This window comes from Salmo salar, chromosome 27 (genome assembly GCF_965601325.2).
Source record: "Salmo salar chromosome 27, fSalSal1, whole genome shotgun sequence".
NCBI lineage: Eukaryota > Metazoa > Chordata > Actinopteri > Salmoniformes > Salmonidae > Salmo > Salmo salar.
Window position 1 is genome coordinate 36400545 of NC_138317.1, and position 17869 is coordinate 36418413.

Here is a 17869-nt window from a genome sequence, read left to right on the forward strand (position 1 = left end):
TTTAGTTAGTTACACACTGATATTACAGGTTAGTTAGTTACACACTGATATAACAGGTTAGTTAGTAGACACTGATATTACAGGTTAGTTAGTAGACACTGATGTAACAAGTTAGTTAGTATTCACTGATATAACAGGTTAGTTAGTAGACACTGATATAACAGGTTAGTTAGTATACACTGATATAACAGGTTAGTTTGTAAACACTGATATAACAGGTTAGATTGTAAACACTGATATAACAGGTTAGTTAGTAGACACTGATATAACAGGTTAGTTAGTAGACACTGATATAACAGGTTAGTTAGTATACACTGATATAACAGGTTAGTTTGTAGACACTGATATAACAGGTTAGTTAGTATAGACTGAAATAACAGGTTAGTTAGTATAGACTGACATAACAGGTTAGTTAGAAGACACTGATATAACAGGTTAGTTAGTATAGACTGACATAACAGGTTAGTTAGTTACACACTGACATAACAGGTTAGCTAGTAGACACTGATATAACAGGTTAGTTAGTTACACACTGATATAACAAGTTAGTTAGTATACACTGATATAACAGGTTAGTTAGTAGACACTGATATAACAGGTTAGTTAGTTACACACTGACATAACAAGTTAGTTAGTATACAGTGATATAACAGGTTAGTTACTAGACACTGATATAACAGGTTAGTTAGTAGACACTGATATAACAGGTTAGTTAGTATAGACTGACATAACAGGTTAGTTAGTAGACACTGATATAACAGGTTAGTTAGTATAGACTGACATAACAGGTTAGTTAGTAGACACTGATATAACGGGAAAGTTAGTATAGACTGACATAACAGGTTAGTTAGTTACACACTGACATAACAGGTTAGTTAGTAGACACTGATATAACAGGTTAGTTAGTATAGACTGACATAACAGGTTAGTTAGTAGACACTGATATAACGGGAAAGTTAGTATAGACTGACATAACAGGTTAGTTAGTTACACACTGACATAACAGGTTAGCTAGTAGACACTGATATAACAGGTTAGTTAGTTACACACTGATATAATAAGTTAGTTTGTAGACACTGATATAACAGCTTAGTTAGTAGACACTGATATAACAGGTTAGTTAGTATGGACTGACATAACAGGTTAGTTAGTTACACACTGCTATTACAGGTTAGTTAGTTACACACTGATATAACAGGTTAGTTAGTAGACACTGATATAACAGGTTAGTTTGTTGAAACTGATATAACAGGTTAGTTAGTTACACGCTTAAATAACAGGTTAGTTAGTAGACACTGATATTACAGGTTAGTTAGTAGACACTGATATTACAGGTTGGTTAGTTACACACTGATATAACAGGTGAGTTAGTAGACACTGATATAACAGGTTAGTTTGTTGAAACTGATATAACAGGTTAGTTTGTAATCACTGATATAACAGGTTAGTTTGTAATCACTGATATAACAGGTTAGTTAGTAGACACTGATATAACAGGTTAGTTAGTAGACACTGATATAACAGGTTAGTTTGTTGAAACTGATATAACCGTTTAGTTAGTTACACACTGATATTACAGGTTAGTTAGTTACACACTGATATAACAGGTTAGTTAGTAGACACTGATATTACAGGTTAGTTAGTAGACGCTGATATAACAAGTTAGTTAGTATTCACTGATATAACAGGTTAGTTAGTAGACACTGATATAACAGGTTAGTTAGTATACACTGATATAACAGGTTAGTTTGTAAACACTGATATAACAGGTTAGATTGTAAACACTGATATAACAGGTTAGTTAGTAGACACTGATATAACAGGTTAGTTAGTAGACACTGATATAACAGGTTAGTTAGTATACACTGATATAACAGGTTAGTTAGTAGACACTGATATAACAGGTTAGTTAGTAGACACTGATATAACAGGTTAGTTTGTAAACACTGATATAACAGGTTAGTTAGTAGACACTGACATAACAGGTTAGTTAGTAGACACTGACATAACAGGTTAGTTAGTAGACACTGATATAACAGGTTAGTTAGTATAGACTGATATAACAGGTTAGTTAGTAGACACGGATATATCAGGTTAGTTAGTAGACACTGATATAACAGGTTAGTTAGTATTCACTGATATAACAGGTTAGTTAGTATACACTGATATAACAGGTTAGTTAGTAGACACTGATATAACAGGTTAGTTAGTATAGACTGATATAACAGGTTAGTTAGTAGACACTGATATAACAGGTTAGTTTGTAGACACGGATATAACAGGTTAGTTAAATGGACACTGATATAACAGGTTAGTTAGTATAGACTGATATAACAGGTTAGTTAGTATAGACTGACATAATAGGTTAGTTAGTATAGACTGACATAACAGGTTAGTCAGTATAGACTGATATAACAGGTTAGTTAGTTACACGCTGATATAACAGGTTAGTTAGTATAGACTGACATAACAGGTTAGTTAGTAGACAGTGATGTAACAGGTTAGTTAGTATAGACTGACATAACAGGTTAGTTAGTTACACACTGATATAACAGGTTAGTTAGTTACACGCTGATATAACAGGTTAGTTAGTAGACACTGACATAACAGGTTAGTTAGTAGACACTGATGTAACAGGTTAGTTAGTATAGACTAACATAACAGGTTAGTTAGTAGACACTGCTATACCAGGTTCGTTTTTTGAAACTGATATAACAGGTTAGTTAGTTACACGCTGATATAACAGGTTTGTTTGTTGAAACTGATATAACAGGTTAGTTAGTATAGACTGACATAACAGGTTAGTTAGTTACACACTGATATAACAGGTTAGTTTGTAGACACTGATATAACAGGTTAGTTAGTAGACACTGATATTACAGGTTAGTTAGTATAGACTGACATAACAGGTTAGTTAGTTACACGCTGATATAACAGGTTAGTTTGTAGACACTGATATAACAGGTTAGTTTGTAAACACTGATATAACAGGTTAGTTTGTTGAAACTGATATAACAGGTTAGTTAGTTACACACTGATATTACAGGTTAGTTAGTTACACACTGATATAACAGGTTAGTTAGTAGACACTGATATAACAGGTTAGTTAGTTACACACTGATATTACAGGTTAGTTAGTTACACACTGATATAACAGGTTAGTTAGTAGACACTGATATAACAGGTTAGTTAGTAGACACTGATATAACAGGTTAGTTAGTTACACACTGACATAACAGGTTAGTTAGTATACAGTGTTATAAAAGGTTAGTTAGTAGACACTGATATAACAGGTTAGTTAGTTACACACTGATATAACAGGTTAGTTTGTAGACACTGATATAACAGGTTAGTTAGTTACACACTGATATAACAAGTTAGTTAGTATACACTGAAATAACAGGTTAGTTAGTTACACACTGACATAACAGGTTAGTTAGTATACAGTGATATAACAGCTTAGTTAGTAGACACTGATATAACAGGTTAGTTAGTATGGACTGACATAACAGGTTAGTTAGTTACACACTGATATTACAGGTTAGTTAGTATACACTGATATAACAGGTTAGTTAGTTACACACTGATATAACAAGTTAGTTAGTAGACACTGATATAACAGGTTAGTTAGTTACACACTGATATAACAGGTTAGTTTGTAGACACTGATATAACAGGTTAGTTAGTTACACACTGATATAACAAGTTAGTTAGTATACACTGAAATAACAGGTTAGTTAGTAGACACTGATATAACAGGTTAGTTAGTTACACACTGATATTACAGGTTAGTTAGTTACACACTGATATAACAAGTTAGTTAGTAGACACTGATATAACAGGTTAGTTAGTTACACACTGATATAACAAGTTAGTTAGTAGACACTGATATAACAGGTTAGTTAGTTACACACTGATATAACAGGTTAGTTTGTAGACACTGATATAACAGGTTAGTTAGTTACACACTGATATAACAAGTTAGTTAGTATACACTGAAATAACAGGTTAGTTAGTAGACACTGATATAACAGGTTAGTTAGTTACACACTGATATTACAGGTTAGTTAGTTACACACTGATATAACAGGTTAGTTAGTAGACACTGATATAACAGGTTACTTAGTAGACACTGATATAACAGGTTAGTTAGTTACACACTGACATAACAGGTTAGTTAGTATACAGTGATATAACAGGTTAGTTAGTAGACACTGATATAACAGGTTAGTTAGTATACACTGATATAACAGGTTAGTTAGTTACACACTGATATAACAAGTTAGTTAGTAGACACTGATATAACAGGTTAGTTAGTTACACACTGAAATAACAGGTTAGTTAGTAGACACTGATATAACAGGTTAGTTAGTTACACACTGACATAACAGGTTAGTTAGTTTACAGTGATATAACAGGTTAGTTAGTAGACACTGATATAACAGGTTAGTTAGTATACACTGATATAACAGGTTAGTAGACACTGATATAACAGGTTAGTTAGTTACACACTGATATAACAGGTTAGTTTGTAGACACTGATATAACAGCTTAGTTAGTAGACACTGATATAACAGGTTAGTTAGTATGGACTGACATAACAGGTTAGTTAGTTACACACTGATATTACAGGTTAGTTAGTTACACACTGATATTTTATTTTTATTTTTATTTCACCTTTATTTAACCAGGTAGGCAAGTTGAGAACAAGTTCTCATTTACAATTGCGACCTGGCCAAGATAAAGCAAAGCAGTTCGACAACATACAAAAACACAGAGTTACACATGGAGTAAAACAACATACAATCAATGATGCAGTAGAAAAAAAAACAAGACTATATACAATGTGAGCAAATGATGTGAGATAAGGGAGGTAAAGGCAAAAAAATGCCATGGTGGCAAAGTAAATAAAGTATAGCAAGAAAAACACTGGAATGGTAGATTTGTAGTTTGAAGAAAGTTCAGAGATAAAATATAAATAATATGGTGCAAAGGAGCAAAATAAAGAAATAAATAAATACAGTAGGGGAAGAGGTAGTAGTTTGGGCTAAATTATAGATGGGCTATGTACAGGTGCAGTGATCTGTGAGCTGCTCTGACAGCTGGTGCTTAAAGCTAGTGAGGGAGATAAGTGTTTCCAGTTTCAGAGATTTTTGTAGTTCGTTCCAGTCATTGGCAGCAGAGAACTGGAAGGAGAGACGACCAAAGGAGGAGTTGGCTTTAGGGGTGACCAGAGAGATATACCTGCTGGAGCGCGTGCTACAGGTGGGTGCTGCTATGGTGACCAGTGAGCGGAGATAAGGGGGGACTTTACCTAGCAGGGTCTTGTAGATGACCTGGAGCCAATGTGTTTGGCGACGATTATGAAGCGAAGGCCAGCCAACGAGAGCGTACAGGTCGCAGTGGTGGGTAGTATATGGGGCTTTGGTGACAAAACGGATGGCACTGTGATAGACTGCATCCAGCTTGTTGAGTAAGGTATTGGAAGCTATTTTGTAAATGACATCGCCGAAGTCGAGAATTGGTAGGATGGTCAGTTTTACGAGGGTATGTTTGGCAGCATGAGTGAAGGATGCTTTGTTGCGAAATAGGAAGCCAATTCGAGATTTCACTTTGGATTGGAGATGATTGATGTGAGTCTGGAAGGAGAGTTTACAGTCTAACCAGACACCTAGGTATTTGTATTTGTCCACAAATTCTAAGTTAGAACCGTCCAGAGAAGTGATGCTGGACAGGCGGGCAGGTGCAGGCAGCGATCGGTTGAAGAGCATGCATTTAGTTTTACTTGTGTTTAGGAGCAGTTGGAGACCACGGAAGGAGAGTTGAATGGCATTGAAGCTCGTCTGGAGGGTTGTTAACACAGTGTCCAAAGAAGGGCCAGAAGTGTACAGAATGGTGTCGTCTGCGTAGAGGTGGATCAGAGATTCACCAGCAGCAAGAGCGACATCATTTATGTATACAGAGAAAAGAGTTGGCCCAAGAATTGAACCCCGTGGTACCCCCATAGAGACTGCCAGAGGTCCAGACAGTAGGCCCTCCGATTTGACACACTGAACTCTGTCAGAGAAGTAGTTGGTGAACCAGGCGACGCAATCGTTTGAGAAACCAAGGCTACTGAGTCTGCCGATGAGGATGTGGTGATTAACAGAGTCAAAAGCTTTGGCCAGGTCAATGAATACGGCAGCACATATAACAGGTTAGTTAGTAGACACTGATATAACAGGTTAGTTTGTTGAAACTGATATAACAGGTTAGTTAGTTACACGCTTATATAACAGGTTAGTTAGTTGACACTGATATTACAGGTTAGTTAGTAGACACTGATATTACAGGTTAGTTAGTTACACACTGATATAACAGGTTAGTTAGTAGACACTGATATAACAGGTTAGTTTGTTGAAACTGATATAACAGGTTAGTTTGTAATCACTGATATAACAGGTTAGTTTGTAGACACTGATATTACAGGTTAGTTAGTTACACACTGATATAACAGGTTAGTTAGTAGACACTGATATAACAGGTTAGTTTGTTGAAACTGATATAACAGGTTAGTTAGTTACACACTGATATTACAGGTTAGTTAGTAGACACTGATATTACAGGTTAGTTTGTAGACACTGATATAACAAGTTAGTTAGTATTCACTGATATAACAGGTTAGTTAGTAGACACTGATATAACAGGTTAGTTTGTAAACACTGATATAACAGGTTAGTTTGTAAACACTGATATAACAGGTTAGTTAGTATAGACTGATATAACAGGTTAGTTAGTAGACACTGATATAACAGGTTAGTTAGTAAACACTGATATAACAGGTTCGTTTGTAAACACTGATATAACAGGTTAGTTAGTATACACTGATATAACAGGTTAGTTAGTATAGACTGATATAACAGGTTAGTTAGTAGACACTGATATAACAGGTTAGTTAGTAGACACGGATATAACAGGTTAGTTAGTAGACACTGATATAACAGGTTAGTTAGTATTCACTGATATAACAGATTAGTTAGTATACACTGATATAACAGGTTAGTTAGTAGACACTGATATAACAGGTTAGTTAGTGGACACTGATATAACAGGTTAGTTAGTATAGACTGATATAACAGGTTAGTTAGTAAACACTGACATAACAGGTTAGTTAGTATAGACTGATATAACAGGTTAGTTAGTTACACACTGACATAATAGGTTAGTTAGTATAGACTGACATAACAGGTTAGTTTGTTGAAACTGATATAACAGGTTAGTCAGTATAGATTGATATAACAGGTTAGTTAGTTACACACTGATATAACAGGTTAGTTAGTATAGACTGATATAACAGGTTAGTTAGTTACACACTGATATAACAGCTTAGTTAGTATAGACTAACATAACAGGTTAGTTAGTAGACACTGATATAACAGGTTAGTTTGTCAACACTGATATAACAGGTTAGTTAGTAGACACTGATATATCAGGTTAGATAGTTACACGCTGATATAACAGGTTAGTTTGTTGAAACTGATATAACAGGTTAGTTTGTTGAAACTGATATAACAGGTTAGTTAGTTACACGCTGATATAACAGGTTAGTTAGTAGACACTGATATTACAGGTTAGTTTGTAAACACAGATATAACAGGTTAGTTAGTTACACACTGATATAACAGGTTAGTTTGTTGAAACTGATATAACAGGTTAGTTTGTTGAAACTGATATAACAGGTTAGTTAGTTACACGCTGATATAACAGGTTAGTTAGTTACACGCTGATATAACAGGTTAGTTTGTTGAAACTGATATAACAGGTTAGTTAGTAGACACTGATATAACAGGTTAGTTACTATACACTGATATAACAGGTTAGTTACTATACACTGATATAACAGGTTAGTTACGATACACTGATATAACAGGTTAGTTAGTAGACACTGATATAACAGGTTAGTTACTATACACTGATATAACAGGTTAGTTAGTAGACACTGATATAACAGGTTAGTTAGTAGACACTGATATAACAGGTTAGTTACTATACACTGATATAACAGGTTAGTTAGTAGACACTGATATAACAGGTTAGTTAGTTACACACTGATATAACAGGTTAGTTAGTAGACACTGATATAACAGGTTAGTTTGTTGAAACTGATATAACAGGTTAGTTAGTTACACGCTTATATAACAGGTTAGTTAGTTGACACTGATATTACAGGTTAGTTAGTAGACACTGATATTACAGGTTAGTTAGTTACACACTGATATAAGAGGTTAGTTAGTAGACACTGATATAACAGGTTAGTTACTATACACTGATATAACAGGTTAGTTACTATACACTGATATAACAGGCTAGTTAGTAGCATCTCCTACTGCAGGTATTTCCAATCTGGGGTGCAATGCCGCTGAGGGTACACCAAATAAAAATGTGATTCACATTAAAAAATATATATATATAAAAAAAAAAGATCTTCACATTTTCTAACAGTCCATTTATATTTTCCAACGGGGATATACATTTGGGTGAGGTTTTTTTCTCGCCTGAGTAGCCTCGTTTCACTGCCAAAATTAAAATCAGCGAAATACAACACAATGTCAAATACAGGTAGCCTAGTCAAATAATTAACATCCAATCACATTAACCATTACTCTCTTGTGGGAATTCCACTAACGGTCCGTATGTAGCCAAACGTAGCTGCTGCTCATTCTGTTTGCTCTAAAATGGATGAATGGTTAACAAAAGTAAGGCCCGCGTCCATAGAGACTCATACCAGCTCTACTGGTAGTACTGCTACTACCAGCAGTATTACACCTGCACCTGTTGAAGACACAAGTTGTTCTGCTTCCACGACCACATCCAATGCTAGCATCAGTAATTCTACATGTGTTGTTAGCCCAGCTAGCATGGACACTGACAGTTGTGAATATGATGCAGCCGAAGAGCTACTGCCCCCTTACCCGGGAAAGCACCGAACAACAGACAAGGACGTTGGACCATCGAAGAGGCGTAAATATGATGAGCATTACATTGATTTGTGGTTCACTTGTATTGGGAGTAGTGCCTTTCCTCAGCCACAGTGTGTTATATGTGCAAAAGTGCTATCTCACAACTCGATGAAACCTTTACTCTTGTACAGACATTTAGATACAAAACATGCCAATTTGAAAAATAAGCCAAAGGAGTTTTTTGAGCGAGTATTAAGACAACTTTTGAGTAGTAAGACATGTATAAAAGCAACAGATACCATTAATAAGTAGGGGCTAGAAGCGTCTTATACGGTGAGCTACCGAGTGGCTAGGACAGGCAAGCCCCATACTATTGTGGAGGACTTAATTCTTCCTGCTGCTGCAGATATGACTGGGACAATGCTGGGGGAAAAGGCCAAAATAACTATACAGACAATGTCTTCATCAAACAACACTGTTTCATGACGCATCAGTGACATGGCAGAAGATGTTTTGAAACAATTACTGCTTCGCATACAAGCCAGTGAGTTCTATGCGCTACAGCTGGATGAGTGGCGGGCCTGGCACAGCTCCTGGTATATGTCCGTTACATTTATGACTCTCTCCAATACAATCCAACATTGCAGAGTTATGTGCATCCTTTCAAGCACACCCTTCTCATTAACCTGTGGTGAGTTATTCACAATTTTCGATGAACAAATAAAGTTTTATATGTAAGATGGCTAAATAAAGAGAAAAATTATTGATTATTATTATATTATTATTTGTGCCCTGGTCCTGTAAGAGCTCTTTGTCACTTCCCACGAGCCTGGTTGTGACAAAAACTCACACTCATTCTTATGTTTAATAAATGTATCATGTACTGTGTGTGTGGCAGGCTTACAATGATGGCAAAAGCAACATTTGAGAGTGCGCTGACCCTGGTGCTAGAGGGGGTACGAAGCTGGAGGTTGAATGTTTGAAGGGGTACGGGACTGCCCTACTAGATCGGGAACCACTTTCCTACTAGATCAATATACAGTATACCAGATGATGTTCAGAGGTCATGGTATTCACTGTTCAGAGGTCATGGTATTCACTGTTCAGAGGTCATGGTATTCACTGTTCAGAGGTCATGGTATTCACACCCAGTGTGAGAACATGAGAGCAAAAATGTGGATGCTTTATTACATTCTTTTACATGTCCCCACAACGTTTTGAAGTAAACATACTGAGTGGACATCTCATTAAATATAGTTGAAATCACATACAATAAACAGTAGAAGTAACTTCTGTCGAAGGATGTTATTGCAGACCTACATGCCAGAGGGCAGATTGAAGGTGCCAACCGACGGTGGTAATGTTTCATCTGCTGACTGTTATGATTATCCCAAGGCTGTATGCTGCTGTGTGTCAGTCCATGAAAAGATCCAGAAACGTTAACATTGATGTCACTATGCCAAGACTAATGCCAGATGCCCTTAGAGGATGCCAGAACGGGTTATACGCAGGTTGATATAATATCTACATTGTTTTAAATGATGTAACATTTATTTAACCAGGTACAAGTCAGTCAGTTACGAACACCCTGTGTATTACAATGACAATTTAGCAATTATTTTACACCATACCTCTTCTCTCCCTCTCTCCTCTCCCTCTCTCTACTCTCTCTTCTCTTTCTCTCACTTCTATCCCTCTCTCTTCTCTCCCTCTCTCTACTCTCTCTTCTCTCCCTCTCTCTTCTCTTCTCTCCCTCTCTCTACTCTCTCTTCTCTCCCTCTCTCTTCTCTTCTCTCCCTCTCTCTTCTCTCCCTCTCTACTCTCTCTACTCTCCCTCTATTTTCTCCCTCTGTACTCTCCCGCTCTCTTCTTTCCCTCTCTCTACTTTCCCTCTCTCTACTTTCCCTCTCTCTTCTCTCGCTTTCTCTACTCTCCCTCTCTCTTCTCCCTCTCTCTACTCTCTCTACTCTCCCTCTCTCTACTCTTTACTCTCCCTCTCTCTTCTCTCGCTTTCTCTACTCTCCCTCTCTCTTCTCCCTCTCTCTACTCTCTCTTCTCTCCCTCTCTCTTCTCTTCTCTCCCTCTCTCTACTCTCTCTTCTCTCCCTCTCTCTTCTCTTCTCTCCCTCTCTCTACTCTACCTCTCTACTCTCTCTACTCTCCCTCTCTCTTCTCTCCCTCTCTCTTCTCTCCCTCTCTACTCTCTCTACTCTCCCTCTCTCTTCTCCCTCTCTCTACTCTCCCTCTATTTTCTCCCTCTGTACTCTCCCGCTCTCTTCTTTCCCTCTCTCTACTTTCCCTCTCTCTACTTTCCCTCTCTCTTCTCTCGCTTTCTCTACTCTCCCTCTCTCTTCTCCCTCTCTCTACTCTCTCTACTCTCCCTCTCTCTACTCTTTACTCTCCCTCTCTTTTCTCTCCTCTCTACTCTCCCTCTCACTTCTCTCTCCCTCTCTCTTCTCCCTCTCTCTACTCTCTCTACTCTCCCTCTCTCTACTCTCTACTCTCCCTCTCTTTTCTCTCCTCTCTACTTTCCCTCTCACTTCTCTCTCCCTCTCTCTAATCTCACTCTCTCTTCTCTCCCTCTCTCTCTACTCTCCCTCTCTCTACTCTCTTCTCTCCCTTTTTTCTCTCCCTCTCTCTACTCTCCCTCTCTACCTCTCTCTCTCTCTATTCTCCCTCTACCCTCCATCTCTCTACTCTCCCTCTCTCTTCTCTCCCTCTCTTCTCTCCCTCTCTTCTCTCCCTCTTTCTACTCTCCCTCTCTCTTCTCTCCCTCTCTACTCTCCCTCTCTCTTCTCTCCCTCTCTCTACTCTCTTCTCTCCCTCTCTTCTCTCCCTCTCTCTTCTCTCCTTCTCTCTACTCTCCCTCTCTCCCTCTCTCTATTCTCCCTCTCTCTACTCTACCTCTGTCTACTCTCCCTCTCTCTTCTCTCCCTCTCTACTCTCCCTCTCTCTTCTCTCCCTTTCTCTACTCTCCCTCTCTCTACTCTCTCTCCCTCTCTCTTCTCTCTCCTCCCTCTCACCTCCCCGCTCCCTCTATCCCAGTACATCCACCACAGCCCGGGGAATTCCAAGCGGGGCTTCGGCATCGACTGTGCCATCCTGTCGTGCCAGGTGTACATCTCCCAGATCCTGGTGGCGTCGGCGCTGGGCGCGGCAGTGGACGCCACGGGTAGTGTGCGGGTCATCCCCATGGTGGCGTCCGGCGGCTCCTTCCTGGGTTTCCTCACCGCCTGGTTCCTGGTTATCTACCCAAGTCACGGCGACGCGGAGGCCAAGGGCGAGCAGAAGGCTCTAACAGGGCCTGTGTGCGATAACAGCGTCACGGAGAAACCCAGTGTTCTAAAACTGACAAAGAAAGGTGCCTCCACCACTATGTGTAAAGTGCAGTGCGAGTCCACTCTGTAATTTGATGTGATCGCCAATTCACCGGAAAGGTCGGAGCTTACTGTAACCATAGCAATGCAACGACATCATCAAAAAATAAAAAACGACATTCCTTTTTTACAACCGTTGCCACCCAATAATCTGCTGATGGCATTTGCTTGACCGACCTCTTTCTCAAAGACACACATGGGCTATGATGTGTTAAGGTTTTGACTTGTATTTCATTTAATTTGGGGCCTGTCTCTCGCTCGTCACGGTCTAAGGACTGTGGTGTGGCGAGGAGAGGACAGCCGTCTCTCCCTCTCAGGGCCACCAGGGGCCGCGATCGAGGCGGTCCAACTGGAAAGGACAGATCAGGGGACAGTGGATACACATGTGACCGACCGACGTTCACGCGCTGAACTGGGATCTCTGGAAAAAGACATGCACTTCACTCTCACTTCCATTCAAAGGTCAAGATAAAGGAAAAGACGAAGAGTCTCTAAGAAATATTATATTCTTCTAATAAGTGAAGCATTTGAAAATGCAGAAAATTGCTCTTTTGATTGAACATGTTTATTTAGTTAACTTTCCTCTATATAATTTTGACATTATGTTGCAGAAGGACATTGTTATCACCAAATGGGCCAGGCCCGGTATCATTTACAGGGTTGATGTTTTACTTTTTGGACTTTAGGTTTTTAGTGGCTTTAAGAGGAAACGGCACATGTGTAAGGAGGTGATTTCTCAGTTAGGAGAGGAGGGGGAGGAAGGCATTGTTTGGTAAATCAATCACTTCTCCTAATTATTGTATTTCTAACTGTTATGACAAACGAAATTGTAATAAGACCAGTTACACCACGTGTCAAACTCATTCCACACAGAGCCGAGTGTCTGCTGGTTTTCGCTCCTTCCTCGTACTTGATTGATACATTTAGGTTATTAATTAGTAAAGAACTCCCCTCACCTGGTTGTCTCGGTCTAAATTGAAAGGAAAAACTAAAAACACCAGACACTCGACCCTCCGTGGAATGAGTTTGACACGTCTGAGTTACACTATATCTACTGTACACAAGCATTTCCCAAACTCTCTCAAGGGGTACATGTTTTGGTTTTTGCCCTAGCACTACACAGCTGATTGAAATAATGAATTCATCATCAGGCTTTGATTATTTGAATCAGCTGTGTAGTGCTAGATCAAAACCAAAACGTGCCCCCCTTGTGGTCCCCAGGAGCGAGTTTGGGGAAATGCTGATCCACACAAATATATCTTTATCCTCTTTAGTCATTTATACTAAGGATCCTATTTTCCACCTTTCAGAATATATCCTTCTGAGATCACAAGGGCCTCACCATTGACGGAGAACAGAAACACTTTAAGGAAATGAGAAAGAATCTCAATGCTGCATTGGAGTTACGGAGAATTGCATACCAAACGGAGGACAGAAGTTGAGGAGCACTGTAAGGAGCTTGGAAGCTCTTCTGTCTCACAGAGGAGAAACAGATTTCAGGCTTCAATTCGTTCTCTTCTTTGTCTTGTTTCAATTGCATTGTTAATGGATTGTGTCACTCGCTGCACAATTTCAGCTGCTGACGTTTGTTTGAGGATGTAACTAATACTAGCTAGATGAATGTGGGAGTGCCCGCCCGTGGGGGGGGGGGGGGGGGGGGGGGGGGGGGGTGTAAGTCGGAGTATTGGGGGAGGAGCACTTAGGCAGAACTTAAACTGTGCAGGAATTCAAGTTGATTATTTTCCTACCATATAGGTCTTCCTTTTATTTTTCTAACTGAAGTAATGGGTCTTGATAGAAGAGTTATATCCAGGGGCCTCCCGAGTGGTGCAGTGGTCTAAGGTACTGCATCGCAGTGCTAGCTGTGCCACTAGAGATTCTGGGTTCAAGTCCAGGCTCTGTCGCAGCCGGCCGCGACCGGGAGACCCATGGAGTGGCACACAATTGGCCCAGCGTCAATTAGGGGAGGGTTTGGCCGGCAGGGATGTCCTTGTCCCATCGCGCACTAGAGACTCCTGTGGGGGACGGGCACAGTTCACGCTGCCACGGTCGCCAGGTGTACGGTGTTTCCTCCGACACATTGGTGCTGCTGGCTTCTGGGTTAAGTGGGCATTGTGTCAAGAAGCAGTGCGGCTTGGTTGGGTTGTGTTTCGGAGGACGCACCGCTCTCGACCTTTGCCTCTCCTGAGTCTATACGGGGAGTTGCAGCGATGAGACAAGACTGTAACTACCAATTGGATACCACGAAATTGGGGAGAAAACGGGGTAAAAAATTAAAAGAAGAGTTATATCCTCTCACTTGTAGTGCGTTTACATTTAACACCTGGTTGCTGCATGGTTTGGGCCTTGTGGCGAGTTATGCTGTTATCTGAAGCGGCCTTAGCTAAATGTTAACTCAACATGTTGGCTCTGCATGGCCTACATGCACCCTGAGCCAGAATGGGGGCTCAGTGGCATTCTTCTTTAGAGGACATGGTGGACTGAGGGTGGAAACTAGTGGATGGAGTAGAGCTCCACTGTGGAACTCATTATGGCTCTGGTCTGTCTGTTGTGTTGAGTATGCTGGTTATGGCTTTACAGGCCCATGTGTCTCTGCTGTGACAGGCCCCAGGAGGTCAGATCAGAGCCTTAGGGCTATAGAGCTGGGACTACCCAATAACTATATCCAGGTTGGCTGTGTTTCTACACGAATACTTATCGTATATGAGATATGGCTTCCTTCTCCTACGTGTTTATTATATTGAAGTTTCAGAGTACATCGCTCTGTCGTCTCTTGTTAAGGATACATGTTAATCAGTAGAGGTAGATTTGTGAAAGTGTAATTTAACCTTCATTAATGTGTCCAACTGAAAAACAAAAAGCTGAAATCTTTTCAGTGTCAAGAGGAGATTCAAACCAAACTTGAAGTGTAAACAAACAGAGAGCATCAAGTATTTGACAAATCAGACGATCGTTGCAATAATGTTTTCTGCCTCTGTAAGCAAGGGTGGAAGTGTTAAGACTGGGGTCGGGTGAACTTTTTTCATGCATGGCTGTATGTATGTCATAGTATCATAGTTATACTGTATGAAAAACAACAACCATGTACTCGTAGCTAAATAAGCATAGTATTGGTTTGGTTTTTAAGAGAAGAACCATGCCTTGTTGAATACTTGAAGTGCAACTTGAGTGTTTCTAAAATGCAAGAAAGTGTATGATAGTTTTCCTGAACCTCTAGCTGTTGACTCTGGAATGTTGAGATAGTGGCCTATGTTGAAAGGCCTGCTGGGAGTTTGCGTTTCTTTGATTCCATCAGGTGACAAAGTCATGAATGTAAAATATTTGTTGTTTTGTGATGGGCAGAGGGTCTGCACAGAACTTGCACATACAAAGTTTGAAGAAAAGAAAAGAATAATCTTGCAAAAGAAAAAAAAAGAACAGGATATGTTTGATATATATAGCTCTTTTCATGTTAAATGGATGCTTTCACTTTATTTAAATATAACATATATAAATACAGATATATATTTACAGTTGTAACAAATGCAAGAGGTATGTTACAGTAATGGAGGACTGGAATGTGTTTGAAACACGTGCGCGTGCGCATCATCTGGTTTACAATTCACTTTATTTTCTAAGATTGAGGTCACACTGCAATACCAATATTTCATTTGTTATCTTTTCAGACAGAAATGTGTTTTTGAATAAGTATAATTCAATTTGATAATTAAACTCAATCAATTTCCCTCTTTTCTTTTGATAGGAGAATGCAATCATTCATCTCTCATTATTTTAAAGATACTTTTATAAGGTCATTTTATTTTAGGACAATGGGAGTTGCATATAGTATTTTATGTAATGAATTTATCAGTGATATTACTTAAAGAATGGGAAAAACAGTATTTGCAGTAAATACTATTTTAGTTTATTTTGCTGCTATAAAAAAGCGGATTATTTGTATGAGCTTTTTTTCTATAAGGACTGTATGTACATTCTGTAAATATGCTTGCGGCTTCATATGTAGAACCATGGAAGAACACTGTATTGAATGCACCTAAAAAAAAACTCAAGGGCTTCTGTCGCTTTATTGTTGTATTGCACTCATATATGACCTTTTGAAAACAAAATATTAGCTATGTATCTATGATAATAAACTGCATCATCTATGAACTACTCGACACGTGTAATATAAAGTCATATTAACGTTAGAGGGTGGTTTGTTTTTAGGTCAATATGAGTAAAGCCAGCGTACAGTCCGAAGATCTTGGTAGACGAAGAAGACATGAAGGCTATCAGTGCATTAAGCGCCAAACTTTAATGATGACCTATCAGGGTTATAAAATGAATAAAAAACTGGAGAGGGAATAGCTACACCTCCACACCATATCACATTCCACCTCGGGTCAAACCACAGGTCGTCTACGCTGAGCTAACCACAGCTTCCTCTTTCAATTAAAGCCACACTCTGTAAGATCATGTTTATCATAAGGTGAAACAGTTGCTGGCATAAGCTACATAAGTCATATACTATTTCTAAACCAAGGGGGGTATTTGATTCATTTAAATTACTGGAAATCTACCAGACTGCAATACTATGTCTTACCAGTGGTGGGAAAAGTACCCAATTGTCACACTTGAGTAAAAGTAAATACCTTAATAGAAAATGACTCAAGTCAAAGTCAAAGTCACCCAGTAAAATACTACTTGAGTAAAAGTCTAAAAGTATTTTGTTTAAAATATACTTAAGTATCAAAAGTAAATGTAATTGCTAAAATATTCTTAAGTATCAAAAGTAAAAGTATAAATCATTTCAAATTCCTTATATTAAGCAAACCACACGGCACCATTTTATTGTTTTTTTATTTATAGATAGCCAGGGGCACGTCCAACACTCAGACATCATTTACAAATGAAGCATGTGTTTAGTGAGTCTACCAGATCAGAGGCAGTAGGGATGACCAGGGATGTTCTCTGTTTAGTGAGTCGACCAGATCAGAGGCAGTTGGGATGACCAGGGATGTTCTCTGTTTAGTGAGTCCACCAGATCAGAGGCAGTAGTGATGACCAGGGATGTTCTCTGTTTAGTGAGTCCACCAGATCAGAGGCAGTAGGGATGACAAGGGATGTTCTCTGTTTAGTGAGTCCACCATATCAGAGGCAGAGGGGTGACCAGGGATGTTCTCTGTTTAGTGAGTCCACCAGATCAGAGGCAGTAGGGATGACCAGGGATGTTCTCTGTTTAGTGAGTCCACCAGATCAGAGGCAGTAGGGATGACCAAGGATGTTCTCTAGATAGGTGTGTGAATTAGACAATTTATCTGTCCTGCTAAGCATTCAAAATGTAACAAGTACTTTTGGGTGTCAGGGAAAATGTATAGAGTAAATAGTACATCATTTTCTTTAGGAATGTAGTGAAGTAAAAGTTGTCAACAAAAAATTAGTAATGCTAAGTACAGATACCCCCCCCCCCCCAAAAAAAATACTTAAGTAGTACTTTTAAGTATTTATACTTAAGTACCATACACCCACTGTTTCTTGGACATGATCTAAACATAACGCACAAATGAGACCTTGT

At 39.0% G+C, this 17869-nt stretch overlaps 1 protein-coding gene across 3 annotated transcripts in view; it reads left to right on the forward strand.

Moving 5' to 3' along the window:
* slc45a4a (solute carrier family 45 member 4a) overlaps positions 1–16467 on the forward strand; it is an 83172-nt gene extending 66705 nt beyond the window's left edge. For 2 of the 3 annotated variants that reach the window (XM_014178588.3, XM_014178587.3), the window contains one exon: positions 11984–16467. In XM_014178588.3, coding sequence (XP_014034063.1) covers positions 11984–12346 — 363 coding nt within the window. In that variant the 3' untranslated portion in view covers positions 12347–16467. The remainder of the gene's footprint in view (positions 1–11983) is intronic. The other variant, XR_001324748.3, reaches the window with a different exon arrangement.
* Positions 16468–17869: the final 1402 nt, after the last annotated feature.